The 19,806-nt window shown below is 44.5% G+C and overlaps 2 protein-coding genes and 1 pseudogene across 3 annotated transcripts in view; 1 reads left to right on the forward strand and 2 right to left on the reverse strand.

Annotated features, from left to right (window-relative positions):
• The window catches only part of LOC311321657 (histone H1-like), a gene marked incomplete at both ends in the record, with an annotated part of 57,988 nt that overhangs the window by 27,801 nt on the left and 10,381 nt on the right, over positions 1–19,806 (reverse strand). The window lies entirely within an intron of this gene.
• Positions 8,740–9,122, reverse strand: LOC311321697 (histone H2A-like; annotated as a pseudogene). Its single transcript has one exon. The product of its transcript is annotated as a histone H2A-like (transcript).
• On the forward strand, positions 9,417–9,827 carry LOC311321680 (histone H3.2; the record flags this gene model as incomplete). The annotated part of the gene is made up of 1 exon (XM_084453685.1): positions 9,417–9,827. The coding sequence occupies one exon, from the start codon at positions 9,417–9,419 to the stop codon at positions 9,825–9,827; it is 411 nt and encodes a 136-aa protein (XP_084309811.1).

Raw genomic sequence — 19,806 nt, forward strand, 5'->3', positions numbered from 1 at the left:
TCTGCTCAGATATGTATAATAAATATCACGTGATGCTACTGTATACTGCTGTCTCAGTCACTAAAGTAGCCCATGCTGCCCTGTGAGGGAGGGAGGAGAACACAGCAGATCTCATCATCACACCTGAATCAGAGAGGTTGGTTTCTCTCCCCTCTTCTCTGTCTTTGCAGATCTCCTATTCCAGCCTATTATCTCCCTGTCTATCTCCATGCGAGGGGTCTCCGAGGGCCAGCAGCAGGGGCTGCAGGTGTTCAAGGACCACAGCTTCCACATCAGCTGCTCCATCCAGCCACAGTACCCAGGAGGCTCCTTCCACCTCACCTTCACCGGCTCCAACACAACCCTGAGACACACCCACCCAGCTGTCAATCACTCTGCCAACTTCCTCTTTCCTGCTGCAGACCACGCCCACCAAGGAAACTACAGCTGTGTTTATGAGGTCTACGTTTTCTCTGAGAACTTCACCTCTGAGAGTGAGCTCCTCTCTGTCACTGTTGCAGGTAACTGAGGACGGACTTTTAAAACACAATCTGTACCTTTTTCACTTAATCAAGTGGTTGGGTTGCCATGACACATTTTTCTATCCCACTTCGGGTTGACTGACTTCTCAGTTGACAGCTTAATCTGATCTGATGATTCTCAGTTTCCTCATCTGCTGTGTTTCTGTTCCAGACTCTCCTCTGACAGATTTCATTATCAGAGTGGTGATGCTGGTGGTGGTGCTGATCTTGGTGATATCCACCACTGCCCTCTATCTGTTCTTTAAGGTACAAGTTATTACCCAGTCAGTCAGGGGAATGATAGCCATGGCACAGAGGTCAAGTCTTGGCTTAACTACCACGTGTGTCCATCTGCTTGCTGGTAGACTAACTCTAGTTTTGTTTGTGGTCTGTGATCTGCTCATGTAGGCCTGTGATAATGAACTTGCTGCTCATTTCTCCAAGTCTCTCCCCCTGTTCCTGACTGTTGGTGTTGTGTCTCTCCAGACCACCAGGGGGCGGAGGCCAGCAGAGAGGGAGAGCATGGAGATGGAGGTCCTGCATTCCAGTGCTGAGGCGGGGCCAGGAGAGGAAGGAGCAGCCCAGAGGATGGAGCAGGAAGAAACTGCTGTTTAGAGGCTGATCTGAGGTCAGTCATGGGTGACATATTCTCTTATACAGCTACAGAGCTGCTAATTATGGGCCATGTTAACTTTGATTGGGAAAAACCTCTGACAGCTCTAAGGATATGTGTATTAATCTACATTTCGATTAATAACTAAACCAACACGTCCTAATGCAAAAATGAACTCAAAGTCTTCTCTGATCGACATCATACTTCCCAGCATGCCTCAGAGGAACAGTCCAGCAGCGTCCAGTGGAGGCTGGATCAGCTGGATCTGGTCCTGGATCACCTGGATCTGGTCCTGGATCAGCTGGATCTGGTCCTGGATCAGCTGGATCTGGTCCTGGATCACCTGGATCTGGTCCTGGATTAGCTGGATCGTGTCCTGGATCAGCTGATCTGGGCCTTGGGACAAATTCCACCCAGCGTCCAAGATACTTAGTGGTCCATCTTTATAAATAGCTTTTTATATTCAAGCATTTGTAAATCCAAGCTTTTTTATATTTCAACTATTACCACAGTCAGTTTTGTAGTTGTTTTGACAATGTTAGTGTTATATTGAGTAAATAACGAGACATGTATATTTAGTTTGCTGAGGATTTTCTGCGAGGGCTCAGAACCCAACAAGTTGACAGTTTTACATTATAGAGATCATTTCTACTATTGTTCCTATGTTTTGACACATTTATACATATTTGACTTTTATCATTTTATTCTTACTATTACATTGTGGTTTTTGTGAATATCATATTTTATAGTCATTTGTTTAGAAAGGAGATGCACTTCTCTGGTGAGTAGTAGTACACTGACCTACATGTACGTTAAATACAATTATTGTAAGTTGCACTGGATAAAAGTATCTGCTACTATAAATGAATGTAGTGTAAATGTAATGTAATTATAGAAATACTTGCCTTCTGCTGATGTAGTACCAATAAAGTGAGTCAGTCTGGCCTGTGTACTGTAATTATTTACAGTCTTCAGTTTAGTTATCAACAGTGATGCCACTGAAGACACCAGCAACAACAAGAGCAACAACAACAACAACCCATAGAAATAGAGATGGATGGTACTGTAGGAGGGGCTGGCTCAGGGAAATAGAGATGGATGGTACTGTAGGAGGGGCTGGCTCAGGGAAATAGAGATGGATGGTACTGTAGGAGGGGCTGGCTCAGGGAAATAGAGATGGATGGTACTGTAGGAGGGGCTGGCTCAGGGAAATAGAGATGGATGGTACTGTAGGAGGGGCTGGCTCAGGGAAATAGAGATGGATGGTACTGTAGGAGGGGCTGGCTCAGGGAAATAGAGATGGATGGTACTGTAGGAGGGGCTGGCTCAGGGAAATAGAGATGGATGGTACTGTAGGAGGGGCTGGCTCAGGGAAATAGAGATGGATGGTACTGTAGGAGGGGCTGGCTCAGGGAAATAGATGCGCTGTGGGAGGAGCCGGATGAAGAAAGTAAAAACAGCGCTCGGAGTAGAAGCCCTTTTACAGCACTGAGTTGAAGATGTGTGTGGCCCAGTCCCAATGTGACAGGCCCAGTCCCAATGTCCACCCTTATGGACTCACAGACTTTGAGGCGCGTTCCCGCTAGTAGGGAAGTGTGTGAGGACTTAGGACTGTCCCACTGTCACATCCTCAAGTACATGAGGACTTAGGACTGTCCCCCTGTCACATCCTCAAGTACATGAGGACTTAGGACTGTCCCACTGTCACATCCTCAAGTACATGAGGGCTCTCTGGCAGACATTTTGAGCCCTTCATGCCCTCTTACCATAAGTCTGCGTTTCTGCAGACTTTGCCTGAGGGAATTACCCACAGTTCATATGGTTGTGATGTCAAACACGGGGTCACCTGAAGAACGGCCCATAAACAAGCACACAGATCAACCAACCCTCGTTCAAAATATCTTTGACATGAATCATTCATCTCGATGCACTGTTCTTTGAATTGAGATGAGATTTCTAACATGGATATGAAAGAGTTGTGAGGTATTTGTGCAGAAATGCGTCTTGTCATTCTTGAATTGGCTAAATACTTTTGGATTCATCACAAACAAGAATTACAGGCAGTCATGTAGCTTATGATCACAAAATCAAATGATTTCAACAAGTTGAACAGAAATGTTTTGAGGGTAAACACAGAGAGTTGGGATCATGTAAAGGGGATTTGACTCAGCCTAAAATTAATGAACATGCAGGCCTACAAGAAAACATAACGTAAAATCAAAACATCAAATAAAAAGTCCCAAACCCACAATAGTAAGAAATATGTTTTTGTGGTCAATGTAACGTGATGTCACATTGTCCTATTCCTTTATATAGGCCTACCATATACCATCAAGCCCTCGCAGCCTCTCGCACTCAAACACCTAAATAGTCAATCAGTCTGTGAGGGTTCAGGGCTTGAGGGTTTAGGGGGGACATTGGGATTGGGCCTGTGTGTGTGTGTGTATGAATGTGTGTGTGTGTGCGTGTATGTGTGTGTTCTACCTGCTATAACAGAGGTGTGTAGATTGGTCAGCATGTGTGTGTGTTTACGTGTATGTGTGTGTTTCTGTGTGTAAAATGTGTATTAAAACATGAAATATGTTTTTCTCTAACTAGGAGATGATCAGGGCATTTGTAATGCCTACCCCTGTGCGAGGTATTGAAGTATTTCTGAGAGTCAGTGTGACACTCACAATTGTGTGGTCACAATTTAGGGTTTAATGTGTTTGATTAGTTGTTCTTGAAGAGCCATATTTATTTGGGGTTGTTTCTAATGAATGCTGTAGTTTGTACCCTGCGCCACCAGAGGGCGCTATGGTTCCCTATTAGAGTGAGGCGCGAGGCTGTTTCCTCAGACGACTGACAGCCTGTGAAAACGAATATCTAACGGCTCCCGTTTTATTCTTGCTTCTATATAAAACAGGTATGTAAAGTCACCAAGCATGTTAGAACTAAGTAGGAACCATGAATGTATGTATTTAGCTTGTGAACTACAGAGTTCTGGGTCATTAAGTCCAGCATAATCATTAGTTTGATTTTAAAAGATCGCTAGCTTCTTTAGCTTCGTAGCTAACTAGCCAGATAGCCTAGCTGCTTCCCTCACGTGACGGCAGCTACTGGCCATTGTTCTGTATCCCAGTTGAGGGAATGGTTACTCACACCATTATTAAGTATTTCTTTTGTTTCATTTTGGCACCTGGACTCATTGGGTTTATTTTCTGGCTACAGTAAGAAGGTATGAATGTGTATCAGGTTAAAGTTAGACAGTAAGAAGGTATGAATGTGTATAAGGTTAAAGTTAGACAGTAAGAAGGTATGAATGTGTAAAAGGTTAAAGTTAGACAGTAAGAAGGTATGAATGTGTATAAGGTTAAAGTTAGACAGTAAGAAGGTATGAATGTGTACAAGGTTAAAGTTAGACAGTAAGAAGGTATGAATGTGTATAAGGTTAAAGTTAGACAGTAAGAAGGTATGAATGTGTATAAGGTTAAAGTTAGACAGTAAGAGGTATGAATGTGTATCAGGTTAATGTTAGACAGTAAGAAGGTATGAATGTGTATAAGGTTAAAGTTAGACAGTAAGAAGGTATGAATGTGTATAAGGTTAAAGTTAGACAGTAAGAGGTATGAATGTGTATCAGGTTAAAGTTAGACAGTAAGAAGGTATGAATGTGTACAAGGTTAAAGTTAGACAGTAAGAAGGTATGAATGTGTATAAGGTTAAAGTTAGACAGTAAGAAGGTATGAATGTGTATAAGGTTAAAGTTAGACAGTAAGAAGGTATGAATGTGTATAAGGTTAAAGTTAGACAGTAAGAAGGTATGAATGTGTATCAGGTTAAAGTTAGACAGTAAGAAGGTATGAATGTGTATACGGTTAAAGTTAGACAGTAAGAAGGTATGAATGTGTATCAGGTTAAAGTTAGACAGTAAGTAGGTATGAATGTGTATCAGGTTAAAGTTAGACAGTAAGAAGGTATGAATGTGTATAAGGTTAAAGTTAGACAGTAAGAAGGTATGAATGTGTATCAGGTTAAAGTTAGACAGTAAGAAGGTATGAATGTGTAAAATGTTAAAGTTAGACAGTAAGAAGGTATGAATGTGTACAAGGTTAAAGTTAGACAGTAAGAGGTATGAATGTGTATAAGGTTAAAGTTAGACAGTAAGGAGGTATGACTGTGTATAAGGTTAAAGTTAGACAGTAAGAAGGTATGAATGTGTATCAGGTTAAAGTTAGACAGTAAGAAGGTATGAATGTGTATAAGGTTAAAGTTAGACAGTAAGAAGGTATGAATGTGTATCAGGTTAAAGTTAGACAGTAAGAAGGTATGAATGTGTATAAGGTTAAAGTTAGACAGTAAGAAGGTATGAATGTGTATAAGGTTAAAGTTAGACAGTAAGAAGGTATGAATGTGTATCAGGTTAAAGTTAGACAGTAAGAAGGTATGAATGTGTATCAGGTTAAAGTTAGACAGTAAGAAGGTATGAATGTGTATAAGGTTAAAGTTAGACAGTAAGTAGGTATGAATGTGTATAAGGTTAAAGTTAGACAGTAAGAAGGTATGAATGTGTATCAGGTTAAAGTTAGACAGTAAGAAGGTATGAATGTGTAAAAGGTTAAAGTTAGACAGTAAGAAGGTATGAATGTGTATAAGGTTAAAGTTAGACAGTAAGAAGGTATGAATGTGTATCAGGTTAAAGTTAGACAGTAAGAAGGTATGAATGTGTATCAGGTTAAAGTTGGACAGTAAGAAGGTATGAATGTGTATAAGGTTAAAGTTGGACAGTAAGAAGGTATGAATGTGTATCAGGTTAAAGTTGGACAGTAAGAAGGTATGAATGTGTATAAGGTTAAAGTTAGACAGTAAGAAGGTATGAATGTGTATCAGGTTAAAGTTAGACAGTAAGAAGGTATGAATGTGTATCAGGTTAAAGTTAGACACGGTTTGATTGAACGTTTCTGAGCTGAGCGACGGTTGAGAGGAGTGTAACCGACGTCACCATGGTAACACATAGCCAGTTAGTTCCGGTGTCTTCTAGTCTACCCGGTTACATGGGTCAGGTTTTGCTCTTGTCAACTGTTTAGTATAAGTTTGGTTCTAGTCTACCCAGTTACATGGGTCAGGTTTTGCTTGTGTCAACTGTTTAGTATAAGTTTGGTTCTAGTCTACCCAGTTACATGGGTCAGGTTTTGCTTGTGTCAACTGTTTAGTATAAGTTTGGTTCTTTGGCATAGGCTGGTTTATTCTGAATATACATATATAATATAGATTGCATTTAACTATAAACCAGTAATGAGACTTTTAATTACTAGTATTAAAGACTAGTAGTGTGAACTGTATAAGACAGTACTGTAGCATTTAGTGCTACCAGGATAACTTTACTGTAGCTATTAATTGGTCTATTGAGTCAATTGTTATTGCATTAGTGCAAGTGGAATGCATGTTGTAACTTATGTATCTGTGAAAGATAATTGTTGACATAAAAGAGAAAGAACAAATGAAAGGAACGATGAATACAGAAAGGATTCATTTCCAGTTTTATTTATTAAAGATGACTGACAGCCTGTGAAAACGAATATCTAACGTCTCCCGTTTTATTCTTGCTTCTATATAAAACAGATAAAACAGACCACATACATGTTACAAGGCCCCACGCCCCCCCCCCCCCTGACCTGGGACCTGTAACATCAGCTAATTGCTCTGCAGCAGCAGAGATGTCCTTGGGCGTTTGCAGAGAGACGGTGCTTCTGAAGAGTTACAGCCACAGGGAAGCCACAGTCGACAGGAACATTCAGGTACCGAGCTACTCAACCACAGCACAACCACAGACGCTGACAGGAGGCCAGTCAGCATCTCTGATAGCACGGTCCTCCCCCTCTCTCTCTCTATCGCTCTCTCTCTCCCCTCCCTCTCTCTCTCTCTTCTCCCCTCTCTCTCTCCCCTCCCTCTCTCTCTCTCTCCCCTCTCTCTCTCCCCTCCCTCTCTCTCTCTCCCCTCCCTCTCTCTCTCTCTATCCTCCCTCTCTCTCTCTTTCTCTCCCCTCCCTCTCTCTCTCTCTTCTCTCTCCTCTCTCTCCCCCCTCTCTCCCCCCCTCTCTCTCCATCTCTCTCTATATCCTCTCCCTCCCTCTCTCTCTCTATCCTCTCTCTCCACCCCCCCCCCCCTCTCTCTCTCTTTCTCCCTCTCTCAGTGTCTCTATCTTCCTCTCTCTCTCTCTCTCTCTTTCTCTCTCCCCCTCCCTGACAGCATGTGAGGAGGATAGCGGCCATTTTGTTTCCTGGCACTGATGAGAGAGTTGAGGCGACTGCAGCAGAGCAGAGAGGAGGAGAGAGATGACATAGAGAGACAGACATAGAGAGAGAGAGAGACAGAGAGACAGAGACAGAGAGAGATAGAAAGAGACAGAGAGAGAGAGACAGCGAGAGAGAGACAGAGAGAGAGACAGACAGAGAGAGAGAGACAGAGAGAGAGAGAGACGGAGAGAGGGAGAGAGAGAGCGAAAGCAGTGGGGAGTGGGGGGTCATGAAGCCTCCATCTAGGGTTGGGGGGGTCACTCTGGCTGACAGGCAGACCCATGTGGGCCCAGTGTGAGACACAGCAGCTTCCAGCCTCACCTGCCCTCGCTGGGCTGGATGGCGGGTCCTCTGACTGGCTCGCACATGACCAGCTCGCATAAACACCGCTTTAACCAGCTCCACTGAACATATTTTTATACCGAGGAGTGAGTTTAACCAATCCAACTCAGTTACATCAGCCAGAGTCTGTTTCTGTAGCCAGGGTAGAGGTGACCTGGGCCTAGAGCCTTATTACACCTGGATTAGCAGAACCAGACTGGGTCAGAACCCGCTTTATGGTTCTAGAGTTTGTTCAAATGGGCGACTGTGTGTTCTAACCCCCAAACCACAGCATGTCAGTGAAATTCAGTGATGCTGCCGTGTATATTTCCCTTCTAACCTTCATTGCATCACATCCTGTTTTTAGCTGATAATCAGATAAGCAGGAAGATGCTGGAAAGTAAGACGTCAACACATTTAGAGGTGATCAGCACTAATAAGCAGACAGACAGTTCTCCGTACGGTTACGTTATATTTCTCATCTGACCAGAACTCAAGTCTGGACACAGATATGGTTCCAGTCCTGATGGTGATGTTAATGTCCTGCGCAGTCAATGATCAGCGCTGATCGCCGCCATGCTGTGACCCTTGCATTGTGGCTAAATTTCGTCCATTATTGTATAAGTCTACGAGGAGATCAAGCCATTTATACATGGACGTCTAATTAGGTAGGACAAACAGGCATGACAAACTAGGTCATTCATGCATCACACTTCATCCACAAAGGCAACACGAAGCGTTTCAATTAAACAGGTTTTAAATTAAAACAATGACAAGAGTAATACAACTATGCCCAATAACGAATATTTTAAAGCAATCCAAAAACATGTCTGCAATACCTTCAAACCAGACTGAATTAGCTAAATTTCAAGCATCAAGCTCATGTAGGCGAATGTGCCTCAAATCGGGAGGGGGGGGGGCACGCATTAGAGAGAACAATGGAAATACACGTTGCACTTTTAAGAATAGAAGTGGGTGGCTCTTAAAAGAGCCTTTGGGATTATTGGGAGAATTCACTTCAGTGGCGTCTTCACTTGGCTTTGACAGCCTTCTCGGTCTTCTTGGGGAGAAGCACTGCCTGGATGTTGGGCAGCACGCCGCCCTGGGACTCACGCCTCCGAGAAGTTTGTTGAGCTCCTCGTCGTTGCGGACAGCCAGCTGGAGGTGACGGGGGATGATACGAGTCTTCTTGTTGTCGCGGGCAGCGTTGCCGGCCAACTCCAGGATTTCAGCAGTCAGGTACTCGAGCACAGCGGCCAGGTAGACCGGTGCACCGGCTCCCACACGCTGGGCATAGTTGCCTTTACGGAGAAGTCTGTGAACACGACCCACCGGGAACTGGAGACCGGCGCGAGATGATCGGGTCTTGGCCTTGGCCCTGGCTTTGCCTCCTGTTTTCCCTCTTCCGCTCATTTTCAGTATAAAAGTATTTCAGAAACTGAGTGGTGTGATATAACGGCGGTCGGATTTTTATAACTTGCGTAAAGTGGCGCTCTTTTGCTTTTGTCGCCTTATCCAATCCCAGTCTCCGTGTTAATGGCCAATGGGGAGAAGGAGACGATAGCCAGCCAATGAAGTCACCCAGAGAGGCCGTCCAATCAGCGCACGGCAGCGGACGTTATAAAAATGGCACATTACCTTCTGTAAAGCTACAAGACTCTTCGTGGAAAGTTTTAACTTCAACTCGCGGAGTAGACAGCTGAGATCATGGCCAGAACCAAGCAGACCGCCCGCAAATCCACCGGTGGCAAAGCCCCGAGGAAGCAGCTCGCCACCAAGGCGGCTCGTAAGAGCGCACCCGCCACCGGCGGTGTGAAGAAGCCTCATCGTTACAGGCCCGGCACAGTAGCCCTGAGAGAGATCCGTCGTTACCAGAAGTCAACCGAGCTGTTGATTCGTAAGTTGCCCTTCCAGCGCCTGGTGAGGGAAATCGCTCAAGACTTCAAGACCGACTTGCGCTTCCAGAGCTCTGCTGTGATGGCCCTGCAGGAGGCCAGCGAAGCATACCTGGTCGGCCTCTTCGAGGACACCAACCTGTGCGCCATTCACGCCAAGAGGGTCACCATCATGCCCAAGGACATCCAGTTGGCCCGCCGCATTCGCGGAGAACGCGCCTAAAATGGTCTGAGTTGCTTTATCATTTCAACATCCCCCAAAGGCTCTTTTAAGAGCCACCTCATTATCTCTAATGATAAAGCCAATGTGTTCCTATTGTTACCTGCACATTCTAGTGTCCTAATGGGAGTAGTTTGGACTGCTATTTCTACTACACTGTCCATTCACCACCGTCGTGACATCCACTTATACAATGCAATTATTTTTGTACATTGACTTTACGCCCAGCCATGGATTTCAGCCTGTACCGCCTTTTTTGACATCCATGAAGAAAACTTTGAACGGAATGAAAGTCAGACTTTAGTCCCTTCCAGCATTTGATTACAGCCTCAGAGAAAGTATGAACATAGTTTCAAAATGGTTTATTCAAACACTAGTAACGTGCTTTGTTTAGCGTATGAGGTGGTTTAAACAAGTGAATAGCCGTTCAATCTATTTTAACGTGATGGGAAAACCAAAGCAAAGTGAGATTAAGGTTGTTTTTTTTGTCTTGTTTCTTTTTCCTCCTGCGTTGTGGCATGTTACAGGTGGACTATTTAAGTGTATCATACCTAAACAATACCACAAAGCGGGAAAAACAGTCACAACAAGCAACAAAAAAGCCCTTTAGCTCCCTCTAGTGGCTATAGTTATAAATTACATTCTGGTACAGATATGGATTTCCATCAACTCTATATCTTTTGACTGGTGCCTGTCTTTACCTGTCTTTTAGCAACCCCTATGTCTTCTCATTTGGATAGTTGAGAACAGATTGTAGCACAGCTAAGACAGACCTCCATCCTGTCAGTCAGTGTGAAATAGTACTGTATCCCTCCACGGTTCCCTCAGGTCAAATGGGAGCTGAAGGAGGTGGATGTTGATGGTCCCCAGTCCCCAGCCCAGTAGGTTCAGCTGCAGCACCACAACACCAGTGGCACACACATTTTTAATCCATACATACAGTTCACCTGTGTATTTACATGGAACCCATATATTGTATTGCATATTATATCGACCTAAACCTATTTCATATCGCTTGAATGTGGCTGTTGTAACAGTGCAATTTCCCCTCTGGAATTAATGAAGTACCTGCCTGCCTGCTGAAGGTCCAGAAACAGCAGTAGGGCCGATATTCAGTTCCAGTTGATATGAGCAGAGGCTATTAGGTAAACACCTCCAACACCAACGTGGATGATAAATGCACCAATATTGTTACTTGTTTCCTCTCACCCTCCGGATCCCATTTCACCCCGATTCACATTTAGGGGCCAAAATATGTAGTTAGTCAGCCTCACTAATTGAAAAAGGAGAAAAGCCTCAATTGGGTCGATGTCTTTTGTATGGGGGTTGTAGTGCATTGGCTACACAAACCAAATGAAAAACCTACCAATATCAATCACATATATTTTGAATCATTTGGAAAATGGACTACTGTTAAATCAGTTGTCTCTGCATTACCCCTGTACAGGGGTCCGAGTCCTGCCCTCCTGTAACGGGAACTTACCAGCCCAGCGACTTCTCGTTCGTGTTGGTTTCTAATAGATAGTTTAGGCAGGTGAGATCTGTCTATAGCTTCTAACAGTCTTTCCCAGAGCCCACCCTGCCTACGCTCCAGCAGCACCCCCTATGACCTGAGAGGGGGGATACAGCACAGGAGCCAAATCAGGTTCACCACTGCTCTTCTCTAAAGGAGATGTCTGTTGACGTGGTTGCTAGAATTAGGTTTTAGCAGCTAGTATACTTCAGCTACAAGGGTGTGTCGTTTACAAACCAGGGCAACCTATAAGAATAACAATGTGTGCATCACCTAACATTTCACATCAATCAATCAATCAATCAATCAATCAAAGCTTTATTTGTATAGCGCATTTCATACCCAGAGGCAACACAATGCACTTTACAGAGAACAAGGGAGGTGAGCATACGACCCACTCTCTACATATTCCAGAGGGAAGCAAAAAAACAGTAATCACCCGGGGGCCAGATAAGTGAGCTGGAAAAATTATTCCCTGACCCCTCTCAACAAGGCGATCGAGCAAGCTCCAGGAGTATGTTTGTCTACCGGCTAAGAACATTTATAAAGCAATACATTACATTAAATTACATTTCAGAGTAAGAGAGGCTAAAAAGCATCATAGGAGAGAGTACATTCTACGGACATGCTACGACATCCACAGCAGACACGGGGGTATCTATCGGACTCCGGGAGGTCTGCTGGTGACAGTGGGGCATCCACTGGACCTGGTTAGAAGATAGGAGGGAGAGAGAGAGGCACTAGGGAGAGGGAAGGCAGAACAGGGTTAGTAGCACATAGAGCCATACAGACCACACAGATATTGAAACAGGCAACCTGGGGCTAGCTCCTGGATTATATTTGTCTAATGGCTAAGAACATTTAAAGAACAATAAATTACATTAAATTACATTTTCAGAGCAAGAAAGGCTAAGAGCATCAGGTCCAGGCCTAAGCCGGATGTGGACTGATGTGTGTCTGTGTGTGTGTGTGTGTACTAAATACTACGACATCCACAGCTCCACAGCTGACCTTGACCTGGTTAGAGGATAGGAGGGAGAGAGAGAGGTGCTAGGGGAGGCAGAAAACGGTTAGTAGCACACTGAGCCATTGAAGCAACACAGATGTCAGAACAGAACAAGCCTGTTTCAGGGTAACCAGCTTCTGTACACTACTTGATATACATACAGTGCATAGCAGGATAAATACCAATGTATACAGAGGATTCACAGGTAGGTTTGAGGCTGCCTTTCTGTGTCTCAAGGTCCTAGCTAGTGATTGTAGGCTAGGTCGAAAAGGTACGTCTTGAGGTCTCGCTTGAAGACCTCCGTTGACATAAACAAAGTACCATAGATAATGATGAGATACTTTTACTTTTTATAATGCTCAATAAATGATTTATTTTGAATAGAAGCTCCATTTCTAGAGGCAGATTCATGCAATATGTAGGGTATTACCAAATTACATCAATCACAATCACACAACAAATGGCAACATGGTTGGAGAGATTCTATAAAGATGGCCTATCATACCCTATATGGACAAAAGCTGTTATAGCTGCAAACGGCGGACCAACTCCTTATGAATGCCTATGAATTTAGAAAGGGATGTCATAAAAGCTCCTCTAAGTGTAATGTGTAGACATCCTAATACTTTTGTCCATATAGTGTACATAAAAAAAAAACTATCGGTGCTTCTTACCTACAGGACCAAACACACCTCATGTGAGAGATATTGTGGCGACATGATCAATCAATCAATCAATCAATCAATCAATCAATCAATCAATCAATCAATCAATCAATCAATCAATCAATCAATCAATCAATCAATCAATCAATCAAAGCTTTATTTGTATAGCGTATTTCATACACAGAGGCAACACAATGCGCTTTACAGAGAACAAGGGAGGTGGGCATAGGCCCCACCCCTACATATTCCAGAGGGAAGAAAAAAAAAAACAGTATCACCCAGGGAGAGAAAAGTGAGCTGTAAAAATTATTCCCTGTCCCCTCTCAACAAGATGATCAAGCAAGCTCCTGGAGTATGTTTGTCCAACTGTTAAGAACATTTATAGAGCAATAAATTACATTAAATTACATTTTCAGAGCAAAAGGGGCTAAAAAGATCATAGGAGAGACATGGTAAACACTGGTGTATGTCTGTGTGAGCGTGAGTGTGCCTGGGTCCAGGTAGAGGCAGGGGTCGGGGGTAGGGTGGGGGTGGGAAAATGATACGGACCCGGGTTAGGGTGAGGGGAAGGGGGACTGGGCCCAAGTCCAGGCCAAAAGCCGTAAGTGGACTGGTGTATGTCTGTGTGTACGTGTGTGTGTGTACGTGTGTGTGTGTGTGTTACCTAAATGCTACTCACTTTACCGAGGCCAATGGGAGGGTGGGCATAGTTCCCACCCCTACATATTCCAGAGGGAAGCAACAAAACAAAAAAAAGAGTTTCACCCGGGGGCCAGAAAAGTGAGCCGTAACAATTATTCCCTGACCTCTCTCAACGAGACGATCGAGCAAACTCCTGGAAAATGTTTGTCTATTAAACTTATACAGAGCAGTAAACATGGGCTAGATACTTCATAAGAGAGACATGACTAACAGGAGAGTGCACAAATAGTTACAGAGAAGTTGCCTACATGGTAGGCCATTATGTGTTAGCTATCACTGTAGTCTATAATATGATATTTGAGTGAATCTTATAACGAAGCACAATACGCACTTAGCATAACAGGCTCATAGAGAATGCCGCAAGGCAGAGGTGGGGAAAGCGGAGAGCCAAGGGTAAAACATGGGTAGGGTTGGGTGGGTAGGGACAGCTGACGACACAGTGTGGGAAGGAGGAGCCAGTGGTCCGGTTCCAGTTCCTGCTTGGTTGTTGCCTACTCACCTTCCCGTATCCTGTATCACCTGCACCTCATCCCTCATTACCCTTAGCATTAAAGGAGTAGTAAAGGGAAAAATCATGTTTAGCCCTGTTTTAAGGTTACTTATCATCATATACAATGGTTCAGATCAAAAAGTTGACAAAACTAGCACGTTTGAGAAAGTGATGATTGCTCTACCACCGTTTTGGTCAGACAATGGATGTGGGTGGGCACCTTGAAAAATCATTCAAAAAACATGTTAAACTCTCAATTTCAAAGACAGCCAAATGGTCCGGCTGGAGAGGGATATTTCTCAGGGAACCCCGCCCCTCGAGCACTCGCTGGCATCCCACCTGGTCCCGGGGGCGGTCTCATGGGCGTCCAGCAGGTCAGCGCAGCTACCTGGGGCCATGGCGACACAATGGGGCGAATTGACTAAAGCAAATTGCGCCCGCTAATTGCACCATTACATTGCGCGTCAGTTGCTCCAGCTATGTGCTCCGTTTTAAAAACCTATTCACTAAAGACATTGCGCTAATAATATCCCAGCGCAAACACGCCCATTCGGTGTTTGCGGCTGAGTGCAATTTGCTGCTGATATAGGAAATGACTATAAATACTGCGCATACAGCGCATACAACTCGTATGCATATCATTGGAGGATGGCAGACAGAAAAAGAAAGATACGATTTTCAGACAGCGAACTTGAAGGCCTCACGGACGAGGTTCGAAAACATGTCTCACAGCTTTCCGCAAAAAATATCACGACTGCAGCAAAAAATCATATTTGGGGTTTAATTTCCCAATCAGTCAGTGCCATTTGTGTGTGTAAACGCGGAAGACTGCAAACGGAGGTGGAATGATTTAAAAAGACGAACAAAGGAAAAATTGTCATTTTATGTCATGCAAGTTGCAGCACGATGATCTGGCATACTTTTGGGGTAGTGTATAACATTGCCCCACCGGTACGATCTAGGCATCTAAACGGCTTTTCAGGATTCCAAATGTGCACTCAATCACACCGCGCGTCCTGATGTGAGCCCGGTTGTACACCGCCTCTCCAACGTTGGAAGGATTACGCACGGGAGTCATCATCCATGGCTGAAGATGATACCTGCCGTCACCTATGATACAAAAGCAAAATATTTTCAAGACCATTCAAATAAAAAAAATATTGTGTAGGCTATGTTTTTATTTATTTATACCTATATCGGCCCCCAGCCGTTCAATGAACAGCTATAGGGAATGCGCAGTTTCGCGTATAGACTATTATACGCACAGTTTCGTGCTATGTAGGCTATTATAAATAAGTATTATTCATTGGGGGAGCTTGGACTCGCTGGGGACGGGTGGAGAGACGCATAGTCAACTGAGCCTCCCCAGACGCGACTTCATCCTCCAGTTGGCTGAAGAGCTGCGCGCTCTGGTGTCCAAACAGCTACCGCGGTGGTTCTAGTGTTAAATCAAAAAGTGACCTTCTTCTTAATATTCTCTCACGAACAACATGCCTGGCATTGCGATGCCGAATTCGCCTCGCAACAATCACTGCTGCCATGATCAGCAGAAAGGCTGGCCATGACACCCCTTGCGCTTAAATACCACCACGTCTCTGAAAACGGAATTAATTTCACTTTAACTGCGTGAGGCAATTTGCGCCGATCTTTGTGAATTGGGCGGGTTTTGCAATAATGTTCATTTGCATAGAGAGGGGAACATTCTCCGCCCATATTACCTAATTTAAATATGAGCTAATAACACCGGCGCAGAGAAACGCAATGACGAACGCAACGCAGTTAACACCGTATTTCACCCTTTGCGAGGGCTTTGTGAATAGCAAACATAATTTCTGACTTATTTGCACAGGCTTTGCGTCAGGAAAAGCTGCGCAATCCTTTAGTGAATTCGCCCCTATGAGTTTAACATGTTTTTGAATGATTTTTCAAGGTGCCCACCCACATCCATTGTATGACCTAAACGGTGGTAGAGCAATATCAGACTTTCTCAAAAGGGCTAGTTTTGTCAATGTTTTGATCTGAACCATTGTATATGATCATAAGTAACCTTAAAACAGGGCTAAACATGCATTTTCCCTTTACTACCCCTTTAAAAAAAATAATCCGGCTAAAAGTGGGCTATGCTAAACCGGCTATATCTGGTATATGTTTAGCCTAGACTTCTATTAGACGTATTTTGCTTGCTGGGCAGCGTGAGTCACATCTGCTTTAGCAGGAAAAGACTGCGGCTCGAGCCGGTCTTTTAGCTGCAGCGAGACCTGCTTTTGAGTAGAGTGTTTCCGCCGACTGACAAAACTGTTAAGAAAATAAACAAAGAAGGTTTCCGTTTGGTATGGGACACTACCAGAGAAGTGACAAAACGAGAACTCCTCTTCAAGCCAAGAGTCTGCGGAGGTTTAGGCTCCGTTGATTTTGGTATTGAATTGATGATAAGCCTGTGTAAAACAGTTGCAAAAGGCATGAGCCGAAATGTGAATTGGATTGGTGATGTCACAAAATGGAGGCACAAAATAGGAAGAGGTAGAAAAGACATCCCATACTACAAGCTCATATATAGTGACTTTGTAAAAAAATATGAACATCTATAAATTGACTGGTGCACTCAATCAAATGTAACCGGGTGGTAAATAATAATTATGTTTTCCCCAGGTGTTGCGCTGTGTAGCGAATGTGTTTTCTTTTAGTTTTAAGTTAACGTGTAATTGCGTGGGTATTTGGGCCGCCGCCACTAGAGGGCGATGTCGCATGTTCTAGTATCATGTGCAGTGAGATAGTTTCCTGCGCAGTAAGAGAGTCTTTTGGTGAGAAGCACTTCTGTGTAAGCATCGCTGTGTAAGAAAGCGCATCTTCGGAATCCAGTATTATCTGTGGTAAATAATATTAAAACAATGTACATCTGTCCACTGCCGTATTGTTTTGGGAAAACTAAATTGAAACTTCCTGCCAATTTTAGGAACTTGTTGTCACTCTTTATTTTTCTATGAGTGACATCACTAACAAAATAAAGAACTCCCCCAGAAGCAGTTGTGCCCGGTGTGTCCCTAAAATCCACGGGCTACAATATTGGTACCAGGAGTGGGGTCGAAGACAAATTGGCAAAGATAAATCTATGGCAATACGGCAGTGGTGAAGATTGGCAGGCGGTGAACGGTGTCACCAGTGGCCAGCTTGGTGGAGGAGTAGCTGTTGGGAGTGACGACTGGTGGTGTTCCAGAGGGAGCCAGTGACGACAGCTGTACCTGTGAGGAAGATCATCGTTCCTGCCTTGGTGGTTCCTGTTACAAAGTCATCAAGAGACTGTGTCATCTATATCTCCAAGCAAGTCCCAGCAGAGCTTACATCATCAAGAGACTGTTTTATATCCTTGAGACTGGTGTGGTGTATGGGACTGAGTATCATAGTAGTTATCACCTATAACTGTAACAATGTCAGTGGTAGAAAATGATAATGGTGAAAATAATGGGGCCGCCGCAGGTGGTGATGGGGACACAATGGAGGAGCTGCGGCACCAGATCAGGGAGCTTAACAGATGGAGAGATGAAACGAGGGCAAGTAGTGCCAACAGGGGAAATAGTTCCCAACAATACATCTGTGTACCAAGAGAAAGGCAAATCCAAATTGTTACTGGGGATATCAGTAAGGATGGGAGGTCAGTGGGGGAATTCATTGAGGAAGTGGAAAGGGTCCTCAGGACCAGAGAACAGTCTAGCGAAGAGAAGTCTGACTTCCTCCTCTCCCTCCTAAGAGGTCCTGCTCTAGAAGAGGTCCGACTGTGTATGGGAGATGGGTCTAGGCCTAGGCCACCTAGTGATCTTTTCACTTTCTTGCGTGAGGCATTTGGGGAGAAACGCAGCGCTACACAACTCCTGCAGACCTTTTACCAACGTAGGCAGCTAGAAGGTGAGAATCACCGGGATTACTCCCATGCGCTTTCCCAGATCCTAACCTCTGTAACCCAGCAGTCACAGGATGCTGTATCCAATGATAAAGTAGTCCTCAGAGATCAGTTTGTTGAGGGTTTGAGGGATGCAAACCTTAAGCGGGAGCTCCGCAAGTTTATCAGAGACAAACCTGAGTCAAACCTCCTTGATGTTCGTAAGGAGGCAAACATGTGGTCGGTGGAGGACGATAGGTCCCACGGCCCTAGAGTGGTAAAAAGCCGACAAGTTCAGTCAGAAGTAACCTGTGAGCCACAGTGTGCAGCCATCTCTGCCAGTGATCAGCCAGCTACTTTAGACCATGTCCTAAAGGTGGTTGCACAGCAAGACAAACGGTTGGCTGAACAAGACCAAACCATTTCAGAGCTAACTAAAGCAATTAGAGAACTGACAGCAGCAACTAACAGGCCTAGAAGGCAGCCAAGGTACACTGAGGATGGGTAGCCCATATGTCTAAGGTGCAATGGGGTGGGACACATAGCCAGGAAGTGTACTCAAACTCGGGGTCGAGACAGTGTGACCGTCCCGTCATCTGCGGTCCAGGAAAACTGATGCCCTCGGATGCTAAGAGCCAAGCCCTTCGAGAGAAACTTACTGGCTCATATAGAGACATCCCTTACAGAAGTAGGATACTTGAACATGCAGTTGGAAAGTGCCCTGTAGTAGACTTAAGGATTGAAGGTGTACCAGCATCATGCATACTAGACACAGGCAGTAATGTAAGTACGATCACAGAGAGCTTCTTTAGGCATCATTTGTATGGAAAAGATGAGGACATCGAACCTACATCTGAGTGGTTAAAGATAACGGCAGCCAACAAATTAGACATCCCTTACCTAGGCTATGTAGAACTGGATGTAGAGACCATGGAGATGACCATACCAGAGTGTGGGTTCTTGATCATTAAGGATGAACTGAACTCCTCCCCTTTCCCTGGGCTGGTGGGCATGAACATTGTCAAGAGGTGCAGACAGTTAGCACAGACAGAGTTTGACACCACCTTAGGTGGACAGCTTGATTCAGGATGGAGAGAGGCTTTCCAACAGTTGCAGACAGCCAGTATGATTGAGCGGGCAACTTTTGCCAGAGTCTCAGGGAAGGATATTGTCCATATACCAGCCTCATCTATCGCAAAAGTAATGGCCAGGGGGAGTAGGACTGAAAAATATGGGGGACCTGCGCTACTGCTAGAGCCAGTGAACACACCGTTGCCGGGTGGCCTAGTAGTTGTGCCTATGCTAGTGTTCACTGACAGTCAGGTCTTTCCAGTTCAAGTTATGAATCTCTCTCAGGAAGATGTGTGGTTACAGCCTAGGACTAGGCTGGGAGTGCTGTCCAGCGTAAAGAGCATGGAAATCGATGGGCGCTGTGAGGTCAAGTTTCAGAGAATCTCAGCAGACACTGAGGAGGTCACAGTCGATACCCACACAGGCCAGCCATTGAACACACCGTCCATGTTTGAGAATGTCAAGATAGGAGGGAGCCCTGAACAGCAGGCCAAGCTAAGAGTGATGCTGGAGAAATACTCTACCGTCTTTGCGTCAGAGGATGAGGATTTAGGTTACGCGGACAACGTACAGCATGCAATACATCTTAGTGATGACAAACCAGTGACCCAACCTTACAGGCGAATTCCACCTACACAGTATAGTGAGGTAAAGGAGCACA

Source organism: Borostomias antarcticus, assembly GCF_949987555.1.
Source record: "Borostomias antarcticus genome assembly, chromosome: 19".
NCBI classification, from domain to species: domain Eukaryota; kingdom Metazoa; phylum Chordata; class Actinopteri; order Stomiiformes; family Stomiidae; genus Borostomias; species Borostomias antarcticus.